Raw genomic sequence first — 24,904 nt, 5'->3', positions numbered from 1 at the left:
CGAACACCTTCAGCTACATGACGTATGCTAACGCGAACACCTTCAGCTACATGACGTATGCTAACGCTAACAACTTCAGCTACATGACGTATGCTAACGCGAACACCTTCAGCTACATGACGTATGCTAACGCTAACACCTTCAGCTACATGACGTATGCTAACGCTCACACCTTCAGCTACATGACGTATGCTAACGCTCACACCTTCAGCTACATGACGTATGCTAACGCTAACACCTTCAGCTACATGACGTATGCTAACGCTAACACCTTCAGCTACATGACGTATGCTAACGCTCACACCTTCAGCTACATGACGTATGCTAACGCTCACACCTTCAGCTACATGACGTATGCTAACGTGAACACCTTCAGCTACATGACGTATGCTAACGCGAACACCTTCAGCTACATGACGTATGCTAACGCGAACAACTTCAGCTACATGACGTATGCTAACGCGAACACCTTCAGCTACATGACGTATGCTAACGCGAACACCTTCAGCTACATGACGTATGCTAACGCTAACACCTTCAGCTACATGACGTATGCTAACGCTAACACCTTCAGCTACATGACGTATGCTAACACCTTCAGCTACATGACGTATGCTAACGCTAACACCTTCAGCTACATGAGGCACAGACAGAACTGTGGTAAGTGTCTGGTATGTAAACGTAACATATGAACAGTTATTCAGATAAATATAGCATAAAGAACATGCTAACAAGTTTAGCAAATCTTAAATTATTGAAGAACTGATTTTGCATGAATCATTTTTTATTTTTTTACAATACAATCGACACACAAATAAAATAGCTATCGCCAACAAATACTGTGTCAGGATTTTTCACCATTAAAAAAACTCCCACTCGAGTCATTTCTGTGGAGATTTTAACATTTGAATTTAGCTTGAATAATGTTTTTGGAGCAAACTAAATTCAGTACAAGAGTATAGTACTTCTCTGAGCACAGAATGGCGGTAGTGCAGTATTTTAAAGGAGTTTTAAGCTGAATTAATATTTATTTAAAATGTATCGTACACGCGGATGAACTATAGGAAACTTGGATGAATGTTTCTGAGATGCTGCGTAGAAACAAATGTCACGATGTGTCATCTCCACCTGTCGCTGTCTAGTTCCCTAAACTTGCCTGCTTAGAGGGGTCAAAGGTCAAAGTTTATGTGTAAGAGTGAAATTGTTGTGAATGACTGAAAACAGAAAACAAATGTCTAAGATAAAAATGTTGTAAAAGATATTACTCACGTAGTAATTGAAAGAGACAAGTAGAAAAGTATTTGGTAAAAAAATGATTTGTAAATTTTGAACTTATGGTTTGTCCAGCCAAAATTAAATAATTGAATATAAGTCAAGCAGTGGAAGCAACTCAAGACGACAGAACAAAAAAAACTTATAAAAATCTGTTGGAGTGAATGTATTTCACACAGATTTTGAGAAGTATTAAATTAATCGTATCGGTGAAGATTTTTTGGTCAACATTATTTGAATCATCCTCATAATTTTTCAACTTTCTACTTTTCAGTCCAGTTCAAGAACGTACAGACCTGCTCTCAAATGTAGTGAAGTAAAAGTAAAAAGTATCCTAAAGATTTAGTACAGTACTTTTACATTGGTACTTCCTATCCACCACTGTAACTGCAAGTCAGTAAAGTCTGTCAGTAACTGTAGAAGTAAAATATAAATTAAACTAACTCCTCCACTTCTGCAAAAGCATATGTCACAATCCACTATGAATAAACGATTAGATACAATGAAATGGAAACATATTTTACCCTTTAGGCCATGACTTGTGTGAAGTGTGCCATTTACACCACTAGGGAGCATCAGAGGACCTTTCAGAGGCCGCTTCACACTCTGGGGTTCACTCTGGTTTCAGACTCTTTGAAAAGACAAATCAAACTAAAAGTAGAGGTTATGGATGTCGAGTGCAATGTGAATACGACACACAACGATAAGGCGGCGTTTCATTTACGGCGCGACGGTTAAAGAGCGTCTTTAGCCCTGGGGGGAGCGCGCCGACATCTTTTGAAAACACAAACTTCTCGCTCTCAGCTTGTTGTTCTCCGCGCGCCACAAAAAGATCTTTAAAGGTACTAAATGACACGAGGGAGTCAGTGGGATTCTGGGACATGAGGCGTGGTCAAAACAACAGCATAAAACGGGCTCTGAGCAAAGAGAGAAGAGGCGTCTCCCCCCGACCGGGTTTGAAATGCCGTTTGAAGTTTGAGCTTGGAACAGCAGCACTTTGAAAACCAAGGGCCTGTTTTCAGAATTATGCACGCGGGAATCATCAGAACCAATGAGGCGCTTTGATGACGAGTCGTTACCGCGAACGTGCAAGAAGATCACAAACCCAAATGTACTTTTTGGAAAGCACACCAGTAAATGTCGGCCGCGCTCGCGCTCTGATTAGCATGCTAACAGCGGCGGCGGTTGTGAGTTTTTTGTATTTCTCTTTTCAGGTGAGTGATGCTTGTAAATGACTTGAAGTTGGATTTCAGAGAGCTTTGAGGCGCTCACATCAAAGGAGAAGCGCGTTTGTCTGCTCGGGCTTTGTCGAGATGAGTTTCAATAATTCATGTAACGTCTTCTGTTTGTGTTGGAGGACTTTAATGGGGAGCTGATTGGAAAGGTCTTGATCAGGCTCATTTTGAAGCTAAAGTGCTTAACAGGTGAAGCGCGCCTGTCGAGTGAAGGCCGCAGGTTTGTCCTCGCTCTTCTTTGGTTTTTGAAGTGGAAACTAAAATGCACGGCAGGCTTTATTGTAATATAGGCAATTCTTTGGTACAGCATTATTCAAAGTCTCACAATATATCTCGAAACATAAATGGAAATATAAATTAAAGTGCCTCTGACAGGTTGGATGACTCATTGAACTAAAATGCAGTTATATATATAATTATAGATTTTGAATTTTGCTAAAAAATATAAAAATGTTATCACAGAAAAGCATTTTTTTTAGGTTTATAACTTCACTTCCTGTTTGTTTTTGATGATATCACAGTAGGGAATTACCCAGCAAACACTGGGCAAAAACTCACCTCAGTCACATTTTATTTTATTTGACAAATGAAAAGACATGAGAGCGACTTTATTTAGTTGAATAATGTTTAGAGAGTCAAAAAAGTCATTTCTTCTGCATAAACTTTGTCTGGAATGAGTGTAGTTAGTGTGATGTCACTTCCTGTCATTTTCTACAGATTTTAAACGTTTTCTCCACAAATACCTACTTGATTGATGTAAAACTATAATTTATACATACAACAGGTATAAATACACCAAATAAAGTCAAAATAAAACATTTTTAAAAACCTGTCATACCTTTACGCTTCTACAGATGCTGTTAAATGCGGCTAACATGAAAATATATGTTTATAGCTTGAGCATTTACCCAATATTGCAGTAAAAATACATCATCTAAGCTAATACTGTGACTGAGATATAGATATAGCTAGTGTATGTTCTTAAAGTCTATTGAGCCTGTGGTATACGCTGACAGCCACACATTTTTCTGTCAGACCGTTTTTGACAGTTTGAAAAAAAATAATATCTAGTTCTGGATCTTCTCACGAACATCGATGTGTGTATGTACTTCTGAAAGGTGTCACATAAGTGCATATAAATAAATAAATGACATGAACACTTTGTACAAGGACAGAAGTGTTAAGAATCTCAAACTCTGACTGACGGATTGCTACAGAATCACGTTTGACATAGTTTCAGGCCCAATTTGATGTTAGCCGTAAAGTGTGGCCAAAAAGTTACAATATGCTTGATAATCAAACCTCTGGGTGCCTCTAGTATTGACAAATAAAAAGTGAATGTATAACTGGAGCTGGCGTAGTAAAACAATAATAATTTTAAGTTCTGGTACTGAATAATGGCACAAGTGGATACATAACAAAACCATCGTGTAGTATGTAGTAACGTGTAGTATGTGTTGCACCATATGAAACCTTCAGATAATGATGAACCAAAAGGTGAAGACTAAAGAAACCACACACCAAAAAGAACCCCACAATAGTTTTAATCCATGAGTGCATTGAACATTCAAAAGAAAAGATACCTACCAAGAACATGGAGGTGATTTAGACCCACTGTAAGCTTGTTTATGTGAGATGGGCTCATGAAATATGTGTGTGGATGAAAGACTGGGCAGGGAGCCAGGTCAAAAGACGGTATGCCCAATAAACAGTAGATTTAGTGTAAATAATAGTTGACTGCATGTTATAGATACATCACCACATGTAAATACTTGTCACTACATGCACAGATCTGAACTCTCACTTTGACAGAGCAGTGTGAACCATTTAGCTGAAACTCAACTAGTCTGAAAAAATCTAAACCATTCACACTTTATTGTTGTAGAAACACAACATAAATAACTGTTGATACAGAATGACTAATACAGACATATTTAAAAACAAATGAATCAAAAACACAGTAAAACTCTTGCATAATTTACAAAACATGGTGTCCCTGTGCTTCCAGACACGCGTGTGCCCAACAGAGTTCAGAATACTCACGCTCCGCTCACACAATGAATACTGAGAATCAGAGCGTCAGAAAGGATAGGATAAGACGAGTATGTTTACAGTGCTAGTCTGATGCGGAGGTCTCCACCTCTGCTCCCTGTGCCACCTTCAGAAGTGCACATATGCAGAATGTAAACATTTGCTCTTGTTCTATTTTATGTTGAGCCAGATTTTTTCTGTGAAAACAAAGAATGGACTAAACAGAAGACACCAAAAGTACCTTGTAGAATTCCTCTGTGTGAGTCCAGAGTCCAGAGACTTGTGCTACAGAGGACCTGACCTGTACTGCCGACTGAAGGCTTGCTGGAGAAGGACTCTGTAGGACTCAGGGCACAATGCACAGCATTGCTATCACCCCTTAATACTTTTTATTTGTATTTTCTTATTTTACAAAACACACCATTATTGGGGAACAGGAAGCAACGTGACAGTTGCTGAGTCTGACTGCTGTTAGAAGTTCACCAAACGGAGTCTCTTTGGCAGAAAGTGCACCTGGTATTGTTACCTTTTGCCAATTTCACTTTGGCGAAGAAAATGGATGTTGTTGGCGCTGTCTGCCAGTTCTGGATACTGCTCAATAGAGAGCACATAATAGCCGTCATAACCCAGCACCTTTCCTCCGCTGAGGAGCTGCCTCTTCTCCCCTTCTGTCCAGGGCCTCACACCCTCCTCCCCGTCTCGGACCCTCTGCTGTTCTCTGGCCCAGGCCCCAGCCAGAGCCCGCTGCCGGGCCAGCTCCACCACTCGTGCCTTCTCCTCGTCCACCGTGGAGCCGTAGCGGATGTGCAGAGCCAAAGCGCCCGCACGGATCTCCACGTCTGCGAAGCGGCGCGTCCGACTGTCCATGACTGTGGTGGACTGGGACACAGTCACATTGATGCCATTGTCCAGCGTCTTGTGCCCGCTGGTGAGGTGCAGCGCCGCCAGGTCCGAGTCCGGAAGACCCGGCTTCACAAAGTAGTGTGTGTCCCTGCCCTCTATAGTGAAGTGCAGGTGCTCCAGATAGAAAGCGTTGTTGAGGATGGTGGCCACCTTGACACAGTCCTCACTGGCCACGTTGAGTGAGTGAGTGTGGACACTGCCTTTGTAGATAGCAAACATCACGGCTCTTCCGATGGGAGACAGAGCAGCAGAAAACCAAAGCCAAGACTTCTCACCTCTGCGCCCTCGGCTCAGATGAACCTCTGGCAGCCGCTCAAAAGACAAGAGCGAGTGTGCTTGTCTGGTTACTTCCTGCTGGACCCCAGAGATGGACTGTAGGAAAAGTGCAATGAAACGTTAACGTCTGAACATGGCACAACCCGACTCTCCAGGCCACTTAGAACCAGCCGCTGCTCTGCTTCACACACTCTGCCCTCAGATTATCGTGTTTTCAAGCCAAAAGTACAGAAATCCCTTTGACATTTTTAGCAGCACTTCTTGTGTTAATGTGTCTGTCTGAAAAGGCCCAACATTTATAGCTTCAAAGGCTCTTTTCTAACATTGGCAGCAACATCATAATACAATGTTATCTGCAGAGGCTGTTGAACTGTGGGCTTTAACAACAAGGCAGCAAATGTTATGCAACTTCTTATACAAATCCACCCCAATTAAAATGCATTTTTATCAAAGGCACAGCAGTCCAATTAAAAGAGCAGCTTTAAAGAACCAACAGAGTTTTATCTGAACTTCTCTCCACAAATGCATATTTCATGGCAAATTGATCATGAATAAAATAAATATAGAATACAAACCGGCAGGTCGTCCCAAAGCTGGCTCTTGATCAGTTCATAAGATGCCGTGCCAATGTCAAACTTTGGTACCGGGAACCCGGGGATAGTGTTGTGAAGGTGAAAGCCGAACGTGACAAGCCAGCTGTTGATATCTACAGGAAAGACACATATTTGTCCAAAGCATCTCAAACAAACACTTATTGGTCGTATAAATTCACTTGTAAGTATCAGTTTTATTGAATTTCTTAATATATAAACCATTTTCTCAATGGAAGCGTGTTTGTCTTACCTGCCACATATTCTCTGACTTCATGGACTTTGCTGATGGGGTTGTTATTTCTGAACATGTACAAGTTAAAAGGAGCGGGCTCTTTGCCAACTCTCTTCCATGTGGAGATGTCTGGGGCGGTCCACCTGCCAGACATGATATCATAATCCCTCTCTCCGAAGTGCAGCAGCTTGGTCAGCGGATCATAGAGGCCTCCGTGGAAGCCCAGCACCAGCTGGAAATCTGGATTGGAGTCAAAGTAGATCTCTCCGTACGCCGTGTACTGGAGTTGTTTGACCAGCAGGCCGTTACTGGTGAACACAGCCAGTGGAGTGCCTGTGTTGTCACAGGCGATGTAGAACTCCTCTCCGCTGCTGATCTCCATGGCAAACAGATGCCCTTGGAGGTCGTAGTAGAAGGAGGTGATCTCTGAGCTGGAGTGGTTGTAGACATGCGTGATCCTCGCGGGGTAGCTCAGATCTGCGTAAAAGTACTGCAGGTGTTGACCTAAACTGGATTTGGTAGAGACTCTGCGGCCCAATCCGTCGTAGCGATACTGAATGGTCCATCCCGTGCTCTTGCTGTACACCCTGACCAGAAGTCCTTTGGAGTTGTACTCAAAGATTTCAGCTCCTCTCTGCCGCAGGTAACCGTCCTCGTCCATTCTGTACTGGATGTCTCCCAGGCGAGTGATGCGGTCGCGTAAGTCGTATCGCAGCGGCAGGAGACGGGCGCTCGTTCCGGTGTTGAGCAGGTGCAGGTTCCCATTGAGGTCGTACGTGTAACGCCACATGACTTTCTCGTTCAGGTACACGGTCATGAGCTGCCCGTCTACGTCGTACTCGTAACTGTATTTGGTGGTGTTGGCAAAAGGGCCGATCTTGAGCTCCCGTTTGGTGAGTCTCCCCACGTCGTCGTACTGAAACGTGATCCAATACATCAACGAGCGGAAGATTTCATACTGGATTTCTTTGATTCTTCCATGTGCGTCGAAGTGCTTGGTGTAAGTCATGACCGCGGTGGAGATGATCTGATTTATGTCGTAATAAATGACTCCAAACTTTCCAAACTGCTCAATCTTTCCCGAGATGTCATCAAACTGATACAGATCGATGGGTAGTGGGGTTTCGTTGATGACCCCTTGAACGCTGGTAACGCGTAAGTTGCTGTCGTAGGTGTAGTCGAAGCGCGCGTTGACCATTCCATCTTCACTGAATCTGAATATCTGCCGGTCTAACAGAGGCCCTATTTGTCTGTAGCGTATAGAGCAGATGAAGCCTTCGTTTTGGAGGTTTACTGTTTTGAGCACACCCGCCATTTCATCGTAGGTGAAGCTGACTCGGGAGCTGTCGTACAAGACTTCCGACAGTTTGTTCTGCCGCCGATAGTTGTACAGCACCCGGCGGCCGGTGCCAAAGTGAGCCACTCTGAGGAGGAGGCCATCTTCAGTGTAGTCCACAGCCACCGACGCGTTGCTCTCCGGGGGGTGGTAGAGGTTCCGGTAGTAGCCCACTGAGCGGATGGTCTGCATGGTGTAGCGCGCGACACTGGGCATGGTCACAGCGGAGAGGCGGTCCAGCGAGTCGAAGTCAAATATGTACTGACGCTGGCTGTGGAGCAGCAGAACCATGGACTGGAGGGAGAAAGAGCAAAAAGACAAGTGTTTGTTGGGGTTGCATAATATTCATACATAATATATACGTGTAAGGTCTGGTGTGGCGAATAGGAATTTCCTTTCTGAGAAAGGGAGATGCAGACGGTATGAAAAATGCAGCAGTTACATCACTCCAGTGAGGCAGATAGTTGCTTTGCCTGAAGTCTCACAGCAGATGCTAATGTACAGATAGACAAAATGATAAGAGCGTTATTATAATTTAATATGTTCAGGGGTACACTGTTGTGCCAAAGTTTGTGTTGTAAAGTTTGAATTACGCTTGCAGTATACAACTTTGTTATCCAATACATCTGTGTGAGCTCAAATAAGCTTTGATGGTTAGTTCATGCTTAAGAGTCTCGGCGTATTCAAATGGGGGCAGGTAAAACAGTGTCACTTATTACTAATATATTTTGGTACCATTACTATCAATTCACATGAGAGTTACACCATATACACCATAATACATTGCATCTACAGCACTGAGCAGGCTCATACATGACATCCCACTGTGCTTTACCTTTGGGTTCAAAGGTAATTATAACTATTACATTTTGTTACGTTTGGGTTACATGTTCTTTCCGGCAGCACACAGTTTGTTATTATTGTTGTACATTATGAGGAGGATGCAATGTATGAAGAGTAGTGTAAAACAAAGTGTTACCAATATTTTTAGTCCATATCTGACCTTAAACAAAACACTCCAGATCTTCATAACATTTCTTTCCACAGACTTCAAAGCTAGTACTACGTATCTTTAAACTCCTGACGTGTTTGTACATCTGGGATCCGTATTCTAAATTCTGTGCGCCTTCTGGGACGGCTTTAATTAATTTACATAGCGCGGCGTCTGGAGTGGTGTCAGCCTGGCTAAAGTTCCCCACCCTTTCTGTCGGAGTGTCAGGCGCAGTCATGCGTGGCTGCTCTGAGTTTCCCTGTGCTCCCTGGGCTCCTTGTGTTCCTTATGTCAGAGTGTTGACATGGCCTCTGCAGGTCACGCAATCAAAGGCAGAGGCCGGGAGTGGCAGCACAATCTCTGCATGATGTTACGGCACTCTCCACTCTCCGAACAGAGCCGGGGGGAAGTATAAGCTGCAGAGGCCACGTTGTATACTACAAATGTGCAGGAGGTGGGCCGTAAAGAAGTCATTTTGGGCAGTTGCAAAGTAAAGTTAATTTTGTTTGTTGATAAAAGCCGAGTTGCTTCAAGTGGGTCATGTATTGTCCACAAGATGGAAACAAAATGAGAATATCGAGTAAGAAAACCGTCAAAAACTGAAGAAAATCAAACTTACAGTGTAATCTATCTTAAGTTAAAAGGTGATACATCTTTTTTGTTTTTATTGTACAGTCCACTGCATTTTTGATATTTTTTCTTTAAATGTAAATTGGCAATGTTTGTATGGGCTCTTCTAATGTAATACTGCGCTCATCATTTTATCACCAGAGTGTGTAAACCCTGATCGTAAAAGGTTTATTTGCTCTGGGCAAACACAGCTCGACTTTATCACTGCTGTTTGCCAGAATCCACCGGGACCAAACAATTAACATTAATTTTCTGTATTGATCCTTGAGATTTTGAGGCATAGCTTATTCCGAGACGCATCATTGATCAAGTTGATAAATGTCTTTTCATCTGTCACTTTGTCTGTTCATGTTGAATGTCGAGCCCTCACAAGCCACTCAACTCAAAATGAGCTGTTTTACTCCTGTCTTTTTCTCCTTGATATTCAGCCTGGTTATTTAGTGTATTTCCTGTTGATTTGACCTTTCTGTATTTGTAATTATGGATTTGTACTGTCCAGCAGCTTGTTGCAATGGGGAATATAATAACTCATGTTGACCTTATTGTATGGACGTGTGGCTTGTTATATCGCCTTTGAGACATGGCTTTGTTACAGGAAATTCCCATCACACATAGACCTATAAAAGAGGATTTGGAGTGCTGGGAATCAAATGACATTCTGGCAATTTTACGGGAGAGACGCTCAAGAATCCAATGCATTCTTTTTTGTTAATTACTGGGAACGTTTCCTCTCTGCTCCATCTGCACTGAACAGAATCCCAGCCTCCCTCAGAATATCCTCCTCTTCCAGCTTTTACCATCACACTCTCCCTCATCATCATCATCACAGACATCTCCATCTGCTGGAGTCCAAGTGCCAAAGTTTATTCATTTAACAAACAATCTTTTCTGTCCCCAGGTCTGTCACAATATCACATTTCCAAAAGCATAAACCTCTATAGAAAATATTATGATAAGAATACTGTTGACTTTAAGGTATTAGTGTCTACAATGAGTCTTCTTTGTTGGAACATGTCTCAAAGGTAATCATCTGGACACAGTTTAAGTGACAATAAAGACATTTGGGCTTCCATCTTAAGTCATGTTCGATCAGATGGAAATGGTTTGCGCAGCAGCATTTAAACTCTGCTGAGCTCAAACAGATCCTGCCCAAAGGGACAAGTTCGAACTGAAACTCAAATCTGACAGTTTCCCTCTTACAGTTTGGGTCATTCAGGCCTATTGAGGTCAGGCCACCTCAACCTCTCAGTTTCTCAGTTTTTCATTAGCATTTGAGCGGTTTGGTTTGTGACAGGCTGTTCAGAGGCTGCTGCAGTCTTATTCACAGGCGCATATTATAGGTGTGTAGGAGTTAAGGAGAATGTGCCTCCTTAACTCTTCTTTCCATTCTCGGAGTGAAGGAGGCCTGTTTGTCCCTATCTCACTTGACTGATACATAAAGTCACATTTGTGGCTTGTCACCTGCTCAAGGTAGGTGTAGCTCCATATCTTCCCGTCGGCGAACACTCGTGACACCAGGCGGCCCAGGCTGTCGTACTCCAGCCTCTCGGTGGTGGGGCCCCTCTGCAGAGCGCTGATCTGACCCGTGCCGGTGCGGCTCACGTTGACCGGCAGGAGCTTGCTGCTGGGCACCCAGAGCACCGGATGCCCCGCCGTGTCGTAGATGATCTTCAGCAGGAACTTGCGGTGGTCGTCATAAATCTTCTCCGTCCTCAGGGTGCGGTCGTAATCTACTGACAGGATGTTGCGCCCGTTCACCTGGTAATGAGGAAACACTGTGTTATAACATTAACAGCAAAACCCATGCAAAAAGAGAGACCAATATATAAAATCATCTCAATAAATTGCTTATAATTTGGTTTAATGAGCTAATATGACACATTTAATGTTTTTACTGAGATATTTGAGAAATGTCCACTTAAACTAAGGTTGACTAACTACATTCAAACCACTTAAATCTCCTCCGGTCTTGAAATCTTCTAAATGTAGTTATAAATATACAATGGCATGCACAATATTGCACATATTCATTTTGCAATACAGAAATAATTTACAGCTAAAACAAACAATCCCACTACAAAAAATATATTTAGACTAAAACCTTGAAATAGTAAAAATCTCATTTGGTCCATATTTATCATTTTAGCACTTACATATCTGTCTAAACCATGTTCTGCTTGATTAAACTTGCCGTATAGAAAATCTAATAGTTATCTTATATCCTGGAAAGATAAAAAGATTGTAGTTTAGTCTTAGAGCAGCCGTGGACGTGTTTCTGGCAGGCGGCTGTCGGCTGGATTCACAGTTTCTCTACAGTCATTTCACAGATTAACACTCTGTTCTCAAGGACCATTAAACTGAAAGAAACACTGGCAATAGTTCAGGTGTGCTTAAATCTCTGCCGCCCACAGTTAAGCTACTGTAAAGGAGGTTAAATGTACTGTACGGTGTAGTCAATCGCGAATATTGGCAGTAAAAAAAAAACCTTTTACCACTGATGATTGACATTGACAGGGACGATCATTTCCTCCTATGTAAAATGTACGTAATGCAAATGGTGGTGGATATCTGAAGTACTTTAGACTGTGTGTAGAAGGAGATTGGAGCATTGAAAGGATCTGTTGAATGGACATGTGAAGAGAAGAGAAAAGTGCATGCACTGTGACTAAATATACACATTACAAGTCAGTTTGCAGAATATTGGACCTTTTTAAAAGCATTTACCGCTACTTCCTAGAATACGGTTATGTCTGGAGTGTGTTTCATCCTTTTTTTTTTTCAAATCGCTCTCTAAACTATCACAATGTCAGCTCGCTTGTGCTGCGCCTACTACACAGAGAAAAGTCTTCTTTTTACTACTTTGAGTTAAACATATTTACTGATAAAGTTGTCTGGGCTAACTGGCTGTGATCTATGTTTTCTGCCTTTCGCTCTCCCAGCAGCTCGACTCGTCAGCCTGCCAGTAACCATAGGCAACTGTAAATCTCCACTTTGCCTGTGCGTCTCATGTGCCACTAGACGAAAAACCTACCCTGAGCTTGCGTCCAAACACAATAACTTTCCCGCGGGCCTGTTCTTTGCGGAAGCGCCACTCCACCAGGTTCTGCCCGCTCTCCCCAGGCAGACTCATGTTGCGCCTGGCCACCGTAGGGTTGGCAGCGCCGGCCAGGATGTGCGGCTCTGTCTGGTAGTGGGTATCCATCCCGTTGGCATAAGTAATCCGCAGTGAGTTGTCGAAGCCAACTTGGTAGTTGCTTCTGCACTGGTCTGTGGGGAACAGAAAGTGTAAGTTAAAACACAGAAAGTGCAAGTCAAAGACAATAGTTAAATATATCGATAGCATTTTCTACACCGGGTGACATGAAAGTACATTTTGCACAGATATTATGTTTTAGTATTATCAATCCTGCTGTGTCTTTTTATACCCATACATTGTGCAATACATTTGAGAGATTACAAGAAAAACAAAAGGGACAAAATAGAAAAATAAATACCGAAATATTAACACAGGTTTGCAGCCCAAATAACTGAAAACATAAATAACTGAAAAATGTGACAATTCAAAGAACTGTATAGTCATGTTCACAGTTAAAGATCATTTAAAGGTGGTATGGACGATTTTTCGGCGATTTGAGAACGCAGGCGGAAGTATTGTATCGGACTGATACAACACACACGTGCGTTTGTTTATTAGCGCAATGGAGCGCATCGCATCGCTCGTCTCCCGTAGAGTTCTGTCCACTTCTGCGTCAGCTCGAACTGTCTTTCTCCGTCTTCATTTTGCCCCGTACACTGAGGGAACTATATTATGATAGATCCATGCGCTTAGGCATGCGGGAACGTGAGCACGAACCGCACGCGGCTGCAGGTGAACGGTAGGTGTGTTTTATGATTGATACGTGGCAGGACAACCTATTTATCCACGCCACGAGGAAATATGATAAAAAAATTGCTGAAAAAAATCGTCCATACCACCTTTAAACAATGCAATTAAATTCTTACTCGCTTCCCTTGCGAATAACAAAGAGAATAGACCGTAACGTGCATAAATACAACTGCAGTAGCTACAGTCGCTGATTATTTAAAATGATTATGTACGTCTTGTAGAGGGAGAAGGCTGCTCCACAGATGTTCTGTGCAGGTTTAATATCTTGTTGGAGCCTCTTCCTTTGTTGCACGTGCAGTTTACAAACCACAGAGTGATGGAGCGGGTGACAACTCTCTCCTTAGTACTTTCATACCAAATTTCTAGAGTTTTCTCAGTCAGTAGAGTCTAGTGTGGGCTTTCTCGAGGAGTTGTCTAGTGTAATAGTTGTAATACTGTAGTACATTTTCTTACTGATTTGATTAACAGCACAGTACAGTAGATGGGTGTGTGCTGCGCTGTCCTCTTCTGAGGGTCAACAATCATCTTCTCGTTTAGATGGAGATTGTTTTCCTTACAAAAGGCCTCAAGTGAAAAAAGTGAAAAAGTCTCTAAGTGTAAAACATTTACTTTGGCCTGTCAGCTTCACCGGCCGATTATACAATCCGTCCATCACTGCAGCACCGTTTTTAATAGGGCTGTTTTTGAAAAAAGCTTTTTATCTATTCAATTAAATATGTATGATGACAATAATAAGTCAATTATTTAGTGACTTGTTACAGCAAACACTGCATTATCAAAGCCAGAATTGAAGAAAGTGAGGGGTACTGTGATATTTAAACAGCCATTAACTAATCAAATCTCATCTTTTTGATAGCATTTTGAAAGTGTGAGTGTGATGACTGGTCCGTGTGCGCAGAGATCCAAGATAGAAGTATGTGTGACACTAAAGCCCCACACGGGGAGAGTCATCATTTACACTGTCACCTGTCGTAATGATTCATGACCGGAGCTTACTCAACAGTGGCCCCGCGACCCCTGAAACAATGACAAATACCTGAGCCGTACCCATTGCCCGCCTGCAGAAGCCTTACCCTGAGCCAGCGTGTAGAAGGCCCTGATGGTGGAGGCGTTGGTGGTCAGGCTGATCTCCTCGTCGGACATGGAGCTCTCCACGTCCACGGTCAGGGCGCTGTGCAGGTCGGCGTACAGGTTATTCACCATCCCAGTGGGGAACGTCACATTCATGAGCCGGCCCTCGCTGTCATAGCTGACACACACACACACACAACGCAGGGTTTGAATGTGAGCAGGAGACAAGAGGAGGTCACGTTTAATCTAGCATTTAGTCCATCAACATGTAGATAATATTGTGATATTTGAAGATGGATTTGATATGAGGTATATAGTTTATAGTAGTAGAGTTTCTGGTGATAATTTCTGCACATTTGTGATTCATTTGTTTGATAATTGAATCTCAACTAATACATTTAAAGATGTTTTAACACATTTCTGTTAGTTTGCCATTATATCGTTTGACTATTGTTATCAGGATACTCCAGGCCTCTGCTTTAATTAAGCCCTTTGTCCTTTGTGGTCAGATGGGCACCTTCACTTTCAGTCTTTCAATTTAAGAAACATTCAGCATAATAATACGTGTGCAGGATTTTTAAAAAATATTTTCCTTGAGCCGTACACAATGGCATTTTACACCTGAAAGTCTGCACCTTGTTGAGTCTTCCTATGAGATCTTTTTTTGGATGTCTTGTGCCACTCTCTGTTTTGTACTCTGTGTCCAATTCTGTAGTTTTTTTGTTTGTTTTCTGTTTTGCTTTTAAAAATTAAGAAATAAAAAAAAAATATGGAAATTAGGAAGCGTTTTTAACTTTTATTTCACTTTAGACTTTCCCTAAAATGAATTGAGAGCATTTTTATTTTTAGTTTGGAGAAGTAAACAGAAGCAGGACAAGAATGATTGAAAAGGCGGGTCTTTAGCGTTACCTAACATTTCATCGATTTAGCACTGACACAGGCTTCTGTACTCTCTCTTTCTAAAACATATGTGCAAATGCGCCAATGCGTGGAGTATATATAGATATATACATCAATGTCTGGCTACATGCTGTGATGGGATTAAAACCAGATAATAGAAATGGAAGTGCCGCGTGTAAAAGACACTATGACACTATACACAGTGTCACAGAAGACAGCTGTCCACTACTCTACACATCTTGGGAGCTGTGGTTTATCTGTATTTGTTTCTTCAATCTCTACTCTGAAGTGTCCTCGCACGTCTTGTAGTGTGCGTGTGTTTTTGATATCACTGTTTGCTGCGTAAAGAAGATGTGACGGTTTAGTGTGCGTCGTTGTCGTGGCAGTTGTGTCTTTTTAGTGTCTTTTGAAGGCGAATAGCCCATAAATGATACTAACTGTGGGTGCAGTTTGTGATTTGTTGGCCAAATAAGACTCATCTACTCAAATAAATCTGAAGCAGGCTGTATTTTGTCCAGTAGTATAACTAGTTTATGTTATTATATTTTAAGGATAGCCCCATGAGATGCATTGCAGATGGTGAACTGTCATCGTGCTGATATGTCTGAGAGCCCGCTGTCCCATATTGCCTCTAATTATCAGCTCTTTTATCCACTTTGACTATCACCATCAACATTATTGTAATTAAAATGTCATTTTATCATTCAGCAGTTTTTTCTTCAGCACCGTCTTCCATCAGACCAAAGTGAAACAGTCCAAATATTTGATCTGGGTAAGTGGCACGTCTTGTCATTTTTTGGGGTTTGCATAAAAGCCAGACTTGTAATGGATTGAATTGTTTGGTTGATGGATGTGTCAGTCTAATTTTCATTGAAGGCAGTGCTTTTATTTCCGTGGTGATGTGACATGACAGAGCATCACACAAGAGCAGAGGCCGTGCCATTAGAACCATCCGGAGGCGTTCAGGTGCCACATTGTTCAAAGACGGTGGAGCGCTCTTGTTTGACCACTGTCTCCACCTGCTGACATCATGGATTATATATGCTTTCACAAACTCTAGCTTGAAAGTGTACTCATTAAAAGGATATTATACATTTACCCCAGCTCTTTCAAATGATGTGGTCTCATTTCAGATTTTTGATTAAAGTTTTTCTAATCTGTCATTTTCTTGGGGTAAATATTTAAAACACAGAAGCTAAACTTTTCTCTCTTTGCTCCGTAGGCTTTGTTGGACAGCAAAGAGCCACAAAGTCTGAAGTTTGAAATGGGTGCCCTGGTCAAAAATATGTTATAGGTTCTGTTCACGTTCTATAGATTGAGGATGCCTCAGATGGTGGGCAGGGTTTATGCTCATGTGAGGGAGAAATCCACCAAATCCTATGTCTTAGAGTCATTTCAACTGACAACAATCACATCTTTGGAAGGGAATTTCTGAGGCTACCTTGCTTTTGTATATTTATGCAGACAAGGGAAGGTGTTGTACTTGTTTTTGTTTCATGTGGATAGGACTAAGCAGATCTGAACCATAAACCGGGTCAACAAACCTGCAATCGGTCAGTGAATTCTACCTCATTCCAATAAACGATGTTTGTTTTCTCGTCAATGCAATGGGACTCACTCGAAGAAAGTGGTCCAGCCGATTTCGGAGGTCTTGGTGGCCAGCAGCCCGTTGTTGCCGTGGTACGTGAGCAGCACCAGCTCCAGCCCCTGCGCCGTCAGAGTCTTCAGCCCTCCGTTGGTCCCCATGGACAGCCAGATGACCTGGTTGTCAGGGGCGACGATCCGCACCGGCATCCTGTTGGCGTCGCGCCGGATCCTCAGGGTGTTCCCGCTGCTGTCCGTTACTGCGGTGATGTCGTTCTCCGTGCTGTAGCCGAAAGTGTACTTGAGGTCTCCGGTGAGCAGGTTGGCCGTGTGCTGGTGCGTGCCGTTTGTGTCGAACACGTACAGCTCCTGTGCGTCCGGCGAGGCCACCTGTCACAGAGAGGGGTCAGAGGGCACGTTCAGCTCAGGGCGCGCTCAGTTAGGACCGTTCAATACTGGCTTTTAGATCAGTGTTGTTATCAGCCACAACATGCACAATAGTATACAGTGATTTGAAAAGTGTAGTAAATACATTTTTTCGTCAGGAGCATCATTTGGACAGCTGTAGTGGGAAATGAGGAGGGAGGGTAGAGACATTCGGCAAATGGTCGAGGCCAGGAGGCAAACCATGATGGTAACAACCCCGTATGTGCAATGCCTTAAACCACTACACCACAAGTGCTCATTTACTATTAGTAATCTAAATACAGGGATTTAGATTAAAATAGTTTTTACTGATTACAATTGTGCTGATGTAAAAGTCGTATATAATTAGAGTTTTTGGCGTAAATAATGGTCCAAACAGAACAGCCTTGGTTTGAATAATAAAAAAACAATAAATACAAATAAAGAAATACTTAAACAAAAAGTGTGTGATAAAATGTGAATATATGATTATATTTCTGTGATGTATTTTATCTGCATAATAGTGATATTTTATCTGCATCATTAGTCTAAGAGAAGAACGGGTGTGTGACAGCATTTGTTTGTGAAGGGGTCGTAAAGATGGGCCAAAGGATGTTGCCCCAGAGGGGGGGGGAGTTGCACCCCCCCTTGCAGGCTTTATCTCTACGGAAAAATACCAAGTGCCTTGATGTGAGGCTGACCAATGAGAAATGTGACCCGCCTATTCCAGAATATCTAATAAAACCAACCAGCATGGGAAAAAAGGGTGTGAGACGCGGGGGTGAGACGCAGGAGGGTCAGCCAGGCTCCTTACAACGGCCTGGCTGACACAGTCCCCGCGTTTTCTCCCATGCATGCCACACAAATGTCTGATGTTTCTGTGTCGTTTCATATTCTAAGTTGAATTGTGTTCTCAATGTGTTAAGGAATAGCATCGGGTGTATGTCTCCATCCCAGGACATTTTCTGGTCCTATCGAGCCGGACGACAAGCAGCCCCTTCGCGGAGATTGACGGGTGAATCGGTGAAGTCTGTGCACAGCTGAAAGAAGTCCACTTTTCCCGTGGCCGCCCATCGCACCTCAGTCTCCGCGAGGAGAGCGCGTCGTTTCGAAGCAGCAGGAGAACACAGGCGACAAAGAAGGTCAGACAAAATTTTGTGTGTGAAAGACTTAGCCATGAAACGTTTTATGCATAGGCTTTGTGCAGGAGTTTAGTTACTCGCATAAAGAGGAGTTTAATATTTCTCAGTCAAAAATACAGGAGTTTAATATTTCTCAGTCAAAAAATACAGGAGTTTAATATTTCTCATTGACAAAAAATACAGGAGTTTAATATTTCTCAGACAAAAAATACAGGAGTTTAATATTTCTCAGTCAAAAATACAGGAGTTTAATATTTCTCAGTCAAAAAATACAGGAGTTTAATATTTCTCAGTCAAAAATACAGGAGTTTAATATTTCTCATTGACAAAAAATACAGGAGTTTAATATTTACTCATTAAATAAAATACAGGAGTTTAATATTTACTTATTAAAAAGAAAAATATTGGTTAGCTTTGTGAAGATAAGTTTCACACATAAAGGAGTTAAATTGCTCACCACGAGTTAAGTTTCTCACCGAAAGAAAGTTATGAAGCCTTATGCCGAGTTGTTACTGACATAAAGATGAGTGAATGTAAGCGCTGTGCACGAGCGAAGTAAGTAAGAGAGAAGTGTGAATGTGTGAATGAGGATTAATAGTGATTAACTAACGAGTGTGAGAATCACAATTAATCATACAAGGGTCACAAGGCGTTATTCTGAGAGATCTAAAATTTGCAGTCACGGGTGAATCTTAAACACCACGTTTATGTCCGGAGGAATCTAATAAGGAATTTTCTCTAGAAGCTTGACATTAACCGTGACTGTAAAGCAAGTAGCATTTCTCTCAGACGACCGAGACCAAATAATGCCAAAATTATCACCCCAAACTGTAAAAGGAAAAGTCATAAGAGGATTTTGGAGGGAGACTTCCAGCGTGCTCAGATGACGTGGCAGAGAGGGGGAGATAAGGGGGGGTCAACAAGACAGGAGAATGGGGGGAAAGCAGTTCAGAGGACGCTCTGAACTGATGAAATAAGAAAAACTAAACTCAGCTGGTTTTAAATTTTAGTATTTGAGAGCTCTGTAGAACAAATTTTAAGGGTTTTGTTTGATTGACAACAATCAATTATAAAGATTGTATTAAACTTGATAAGAGATGAAGATTATTTCAGATTTTTATAGATGGCCAATTTTTTTGGGGAATGTGATCACAGACAGGACACTTCCTGTCCCCGACATAGAAGACAAAAGTCGTGTTTTTTGAGTGCACAGAACAAACCTACGTTTTGTTTTGTTTTGTTTTATTATTGGACTTGACGAAAATTATCTTTTTGGACTTAATGCATGACTAGATGAAAGTACAGGACGAAAAGACAGAAGTGTTTTTAAATTTAGGATCAAATACAGGCACAGGCCTGGAAGTGATAATGTGGGTAAATGAGTGACTACTGATGTTTTTGGACATAGGAGTAGAATGAGTAGTAAGTAAAGTGATAGTAAAAGTTATATCAGTAACTTATTTATTTGTATTATCATGAGGAAACCTCGTATTGCATGTAGACGTAAGTGAGGGAATAAGTTAAATAGTGACGTCCGATGTCCTCCTTGGAAAGACATGAATGGGTCATTAACTAAAGACAACAGGACACCAAGTCATAAAAGATAGCCAGAGATAACAGGGGCTATTGACTGGCAAATAATCTGGAGAGGACTCAGGATGGAGCAGATGTCGTTATCTTTACGTATCACAGTGACAATTAAGAGCAACACCACCTCAGGGGGAGGGTTGACGTGATGGGTAATAAGGAGAAGAGTTAACATTAACAGGGAAAGAATTTGACATTCTAAAGTAAATACCTGAAGGATTGTTGAGATTCAATCAAGAATTGAATAGATTTAAATTAGACAATATCATCTAAATTTAGACGTTATAGAAGTTATGAAAACCAGTGATAATAGGACTTAAACATTATAGGACTCAGGACGGAGGCAAGAGATGGTTAGACTGATAAAATGATGTGCCTTATAACCAAGGGGAAGGTTTAGGATCGTTTTGATTTGTTAATACACATATAGACTTGTTAGAACAAACTAATACACAATGTTTGTAAAGCACCACATGAGCAGGTGTGAGAGATTGAGTTTGAATCTCACCTGAAGCACATATAAAAGATTAGCACATATTACATTAGATGTGTGACTTTATGCAGGCCACACAAACAGAGGAGATGTGAAATTATTAATTATGTGAAGAATTCTAAGTTGTGAACTGACCCTTATGGCCAGCTCAACGGGGGAATTATTGAGATAATTATTATTGTTTGATGTATTTGAATCACACACACACACACACACACACATACATACACACACACATACGCGCGCACACGTGGACACCAGACATTTAGAGTTTGAAACATTTAGAGTTTGAAACATTTAGAGTTTGAAACATTTGGAGTTTGAAACAAATGGTGGTAAAACAGATTTACAAGTTACAGATCGCAGAGGCAGTGTCGGATTACAGACACACAGGGTGGGAGCCCAGCGCCGTGTAAAGGGGGGCTCAGCCAGGGATGTGACCGCTGAACTGTGAAAGGTCAAGAGGTGACATTGCGGAGTTGGAGAGACAGACGCAATTCCATCTCTTCCTGGATTAGTGAACGTTGTAAACTATCTGGATTATTGAATTTTGGTTAAATGTAGAATTGTATAGAAGTTTGAGAAATGGGCAAAGCCATATCTCAAAAAGGAGGGATGTATGTGTAAACAAACATTCCGAATCAATAATTACAAAAAAAAAAATTGTAAACAAGAAAACTGTTTGAAATACACTGAATTGTCGAAAAGACTTTGTTTATCACCGCAGCAGAGAACGTGTTGGAGATGTGGTGTTTACAAAGACGAGCCAGGTGGACGAGCAAAGTGGACGGAGCCACACAGTGTCGTCCTCACACCGACCATTGGAGGGACGAGAACATGGGTGCTCTCATGGGAAAGTGAGAGAAATGTCTGGACAACACAGCGGCAGATCCATAACATCGCAGACGCAGGACTTCGTTTGTATGAGTTTTGTCCAGAGTCTACGATAGAGTACGATACTCTGCTACGATGAACGAGAGACAGAGGCTACGGTGCGCAGAGTACCATACTCTGCGAAAAAGAATCAACAGTTATCATCATCACAGCGATGACGATAATATGGGTGCTGAACACCTGTATTATGCACGGGACAATCGGGACAATCGATCAACATACACAACTGTGTATACCGGGAAATGAAACATACACAGACCTGGAAAATAGAGGGAAGAAAATAAGTGATCAACTTGAAAGGTTATGAAATGCATGATGTGTAATAATGTACAATGTACAATTGACATGACAGTAGCTGAAGAAACACAATGGCATATTACACCACAGCCACTGTTGTTTGCACTAACTAAGAAAGTTTTTTATCTGCTACAACATAACTACATGTAATGTTAATGAGATTATGAATTGAGATGGGAAATGTACCAGTTCATATGTGTCATAGGTGTGACCGAAGCGAGCAGCGAAAGGAGGTCTCTTAAGAAACCAAGAGAGGACGTGATATGGTGGTGTGGGGACACTTGTGGGACGTTGTGCCTATGTATCGCTTTTGTGATCAGCATCACCCAGAACCATACCGCAGGGTCAAGGTCGAGAGGTTAGTGGACAGTCTGGTCCCAGTAGCACCTGATACTACGTATTTGATTCTATTGGGGTGTCCAGAGAGGTCCCTGACGAGAACTGACTGACCAGAGAGCAGTGGGTTTAAGGGCTTTCCGCTTGTACTTTTATATTTCCCTTCACACCGCACAAATTATAGACAAGATAAATGGTCTGTTTGTCAAATTACAGAGATTAACCAATCTGACTCAAAATTTAGGACAGTAATGCTGTAGAAATGTTGTGGGCCGAGAGAAAAGAATTTTGTTCAATGTTGAGAACTGTGCATCACTTTTTAAGTGTAAAAGTGTCATTTTAACACCAATATGAAAGACATGTTGAAAACTGAAAAGAATAATGTGTTTGGCATATGAGACAGTAGACTAATGCTTTGATAAACAGGAGGGAAATGTGATAAAATGTGAATATATGATTATATTTCTGTGATGTATTTTATCTGCATAATAGTGATATTTTATCTGCATCATTAGTCTAAGAGAAGAACGGGTGTGTGACAGCATTTGTTTGTGAAGGGGTCGTAAAGATGGGCCAAAGGATGTTGCCCCAGAGGGGGGGGGGGGGAGTTGCACCCCCCCTTGCAGGCTTTATCTCTACGGAAAAATACCAAGTGCCTTGATGTGAGGCTGACCAATGAGAAATGTGACCCGCCTATTCCAGAATATCTAATAAAACCAACCAGCATGGGAAAAAACGGTGTGAGACGCGGGGGTGAGACGCAGGAGGGTCAGCCAGGCTCCTTACAACGGCCTGGCTGACACAGTCCCCGCGTTTTCTCCCATGCATGCCACACAAATGTCTGATGTTTCTGTGTCGTTTCATATTCTAGGTTGAATTGTGTTCTCTATGTGTTACGGAATAGCATCGGTGTATGTCTAATTCCATGACAAAGTGCCAATTTCAAAAGTTCCTCTTACGTTTCAATCAATATTTTTCTCCCTATTTGTGTGCACTTAATATTGGCTATACACATCACCAAAATCCCCTCACAGCCAGTCTTTGGCCTGCTCACTATGTACACAAATATTGTGTCTATTCATTTACATAAAAGCTCAGTCCACAGAAAAGTATTTGGCAAACTGTGACTCCGCCACATGGCACCACTACAAACACTCAATATAAGATAGCTTACAAATGGAAGCAATTTCACAATTAAATGTAATTAGTGCTAATTTTCCAAACTGTGTCTCACAGCTGCCATGGCGTCGCTCGCCAATGGTCAATGGTCAGTGTGGACAGTGTAATTACTGAGATTAGATTAGAGAGAATGGAGATTTATCCCTGGTCATGTTCAGGTAAAATAACAGTTTCTGATCAATACTGTGACCACAACATTATGATGAGAAAATGATTTGCTCTGGATAAACAACTCCAAAATAAATTCATATCATACAATAAAGATATTGGCGTATGGTAGTCCAATACCATACTAGGAATTCATATTATATTGCTTTAGATTTGAAACGAACAAGGTCATGGGTTGGGCATCTGGGAGGGCATCTGGCGAGAAAGATCCAAGTCACTCACAAATGTTTTGTTGTTGTTTTGGGTGTTTTTTTTAATTGCACTGAAAAAAAAAAAAAAATAATCCTTACTGAGAGCATCTCCACAAACCTGACTCGTACTTGGGCAGGAGACTTGTTTCCATGGAATTGTTGTTCCTTTGGCTTTATTATTCCACAGTGTGGCATAAACATATCTATCTCCATGAAGAATGTTCTGGAATTATGCAGGTGACGTTCCACCTCCAGAAAGTTGCTCAGTATCACTTAAAGTAGTATTTTCATAATTAAGGTTAGGGTTAGATTGAGATGAGGTGTGAGGGTTAGACATGGATGACTTGAGAAATGTAAGTCCTCTTTCATGAGTAAAATGTCTACTCTCATTAATCACATGGTTGGTCCATATGTGTGAGATGTACAGGATGTGGGAGGATCCCCAGACAAACCCTTGTCGTCTTACCTCATATGTGCCACCGCTGAATGTTGGCCCGTTCCTGGAGATGGCTCTGATCCTGATGTTGCCCAGGTCTGCCATATAGAGTGTCCCGTCAGGAGCTGCCACCAGCGAGGATGGAGCGTTGAGCCGGGCGTCTTTGGCATAGCCGTCTCCTGTCTGGTAGCAGTCACAGTTAGCATCGTTCTTACAGTCGCAGTCGGAGGGGGCCCCTGCCAAATGAGTGATCTCCCCGTCCACAGACACCATCCGGATCCGGCTCATTTTGCGCTCGTCCGTCTCCGAGATGTAGATGGCTCCGTGGTACGAGACGGAGATGGAGACTGCGGATTCCAGAGGGGTGAGCAGTGCCCTTTGACCCCCTGCCACGCCCCTCTCAAAGGCAGCGAGGGGGCAGTGGGTGGGGCGGCCGGCGGCAATGCTGACTTGTCCGGTTTCCATGATGCGCAGGACGATGTTGTTGTCCAGCACGTACAGGGAGTTGTCCATCGGACTCACGGCTAAGTCTGTGGGCCACTCCAAGATGACCTGCAGCAGAGGCACAAGAAAAGGCTGCGGTTAATCATTTCGTACTATAAAAGTCATATAGCTCTGGGCTTTACAGCAGTACACTTTTGTTAAGCAAAACAATGTGGTGGCAACATCAGGTCAATCAATTTTTATAATATTCGCTTCTCTTTCAGCCACTTTCTACCTTTCAGATATGTCATACGGTATGGCTCATACCTATACAAAACAAGTATTGTATTCAGACAAGCAGTGCCGGAAGACTGAATACAGAAATGTTTCTATTGTGTGACTATTATCAAACA

General features: G+C 42.1%; 2 protein-coding genes across 8 annotated transcripts in view; one reads left to right on the top strand and one right to left on the bottom strand.

Moving 5' to 3' along the window:
• elovl6 (ELOVL fatty acid elongase 6) overlaps window positions 1-24,904 on the top strand; it is a 557,878-nt gene that overhangs the window by 165,325 nt on the left and 367,649 nt on the right. The gene's annotated exons all lie outside the window — the stretch shown is intronic.
• LOC140348922 (teneurin-3) overlaps window positions 4,036-24,904 on the bottom strand; it is a 263,968-nt gene continuing 243,099 nt past the window's right edge. For all 7 annotated transcript variants that reach the window (XM_072435086.1, XM_072435102.1, XM_072435094.1 and 4 more), the window contains 8 exons: window positions 24,099-24,620; window positions 16,975-17,330; window positions 14,459-14,634; window positions 12,531-12,766; window positions 10,961-11,257; window positions 6,561-8,172; window positions 6,293-6,423; window positions 4,036-5,813 (listed from right to left, as the gene is read on the bottom strand). In XM_072435086.1, the coding sequence (XP_072291187.1) occupies window positions 5,061-5,813; window positions 6,293-6,423; window positions 6,561-8,172; window positions 10,961-11,257; window positions 12,531-12,766; window positions 14,459-14,634; window positions 16,975-17,330; window positions 24,099-24,620 (4,083 nt within the window). In that variant the 3' untranslated portion in view covers window positions 4,036-5,060. The remainder of the gene's footprint in view (window positions 5,814-6,292; window positions 6,424-6,560; window positions 8,173-10,960; window positions 11,258-12,530; window positions 12,767-14,458; window positions 14,635-16,974; window positions 17,331-24,098; window positions 24,621-24,904) is intronic.

Source organism: Eucyclogobius newberryi, unplaced genomic scaffold (assembly GCF_026437365.1).
Source record: "Eucyclogobius newberryi isolate DKJ021-1_F unplaced genomic scaffold, fEucNew1.0.hap1 SCAF_11, whole genome shotgun sequence".
NCBI classification, from domain to species: Eukaryota; Metazoa; Chordata; class Actinopteri; order Gobiiformes; family Gobiidae; genus Eucyclogobius; species Eucyclogobius newberryi.
Note: the sequence above shows the minus strand (reverse complement) of the source record. Positions and strands in the feature narration are given on the sequence as shown.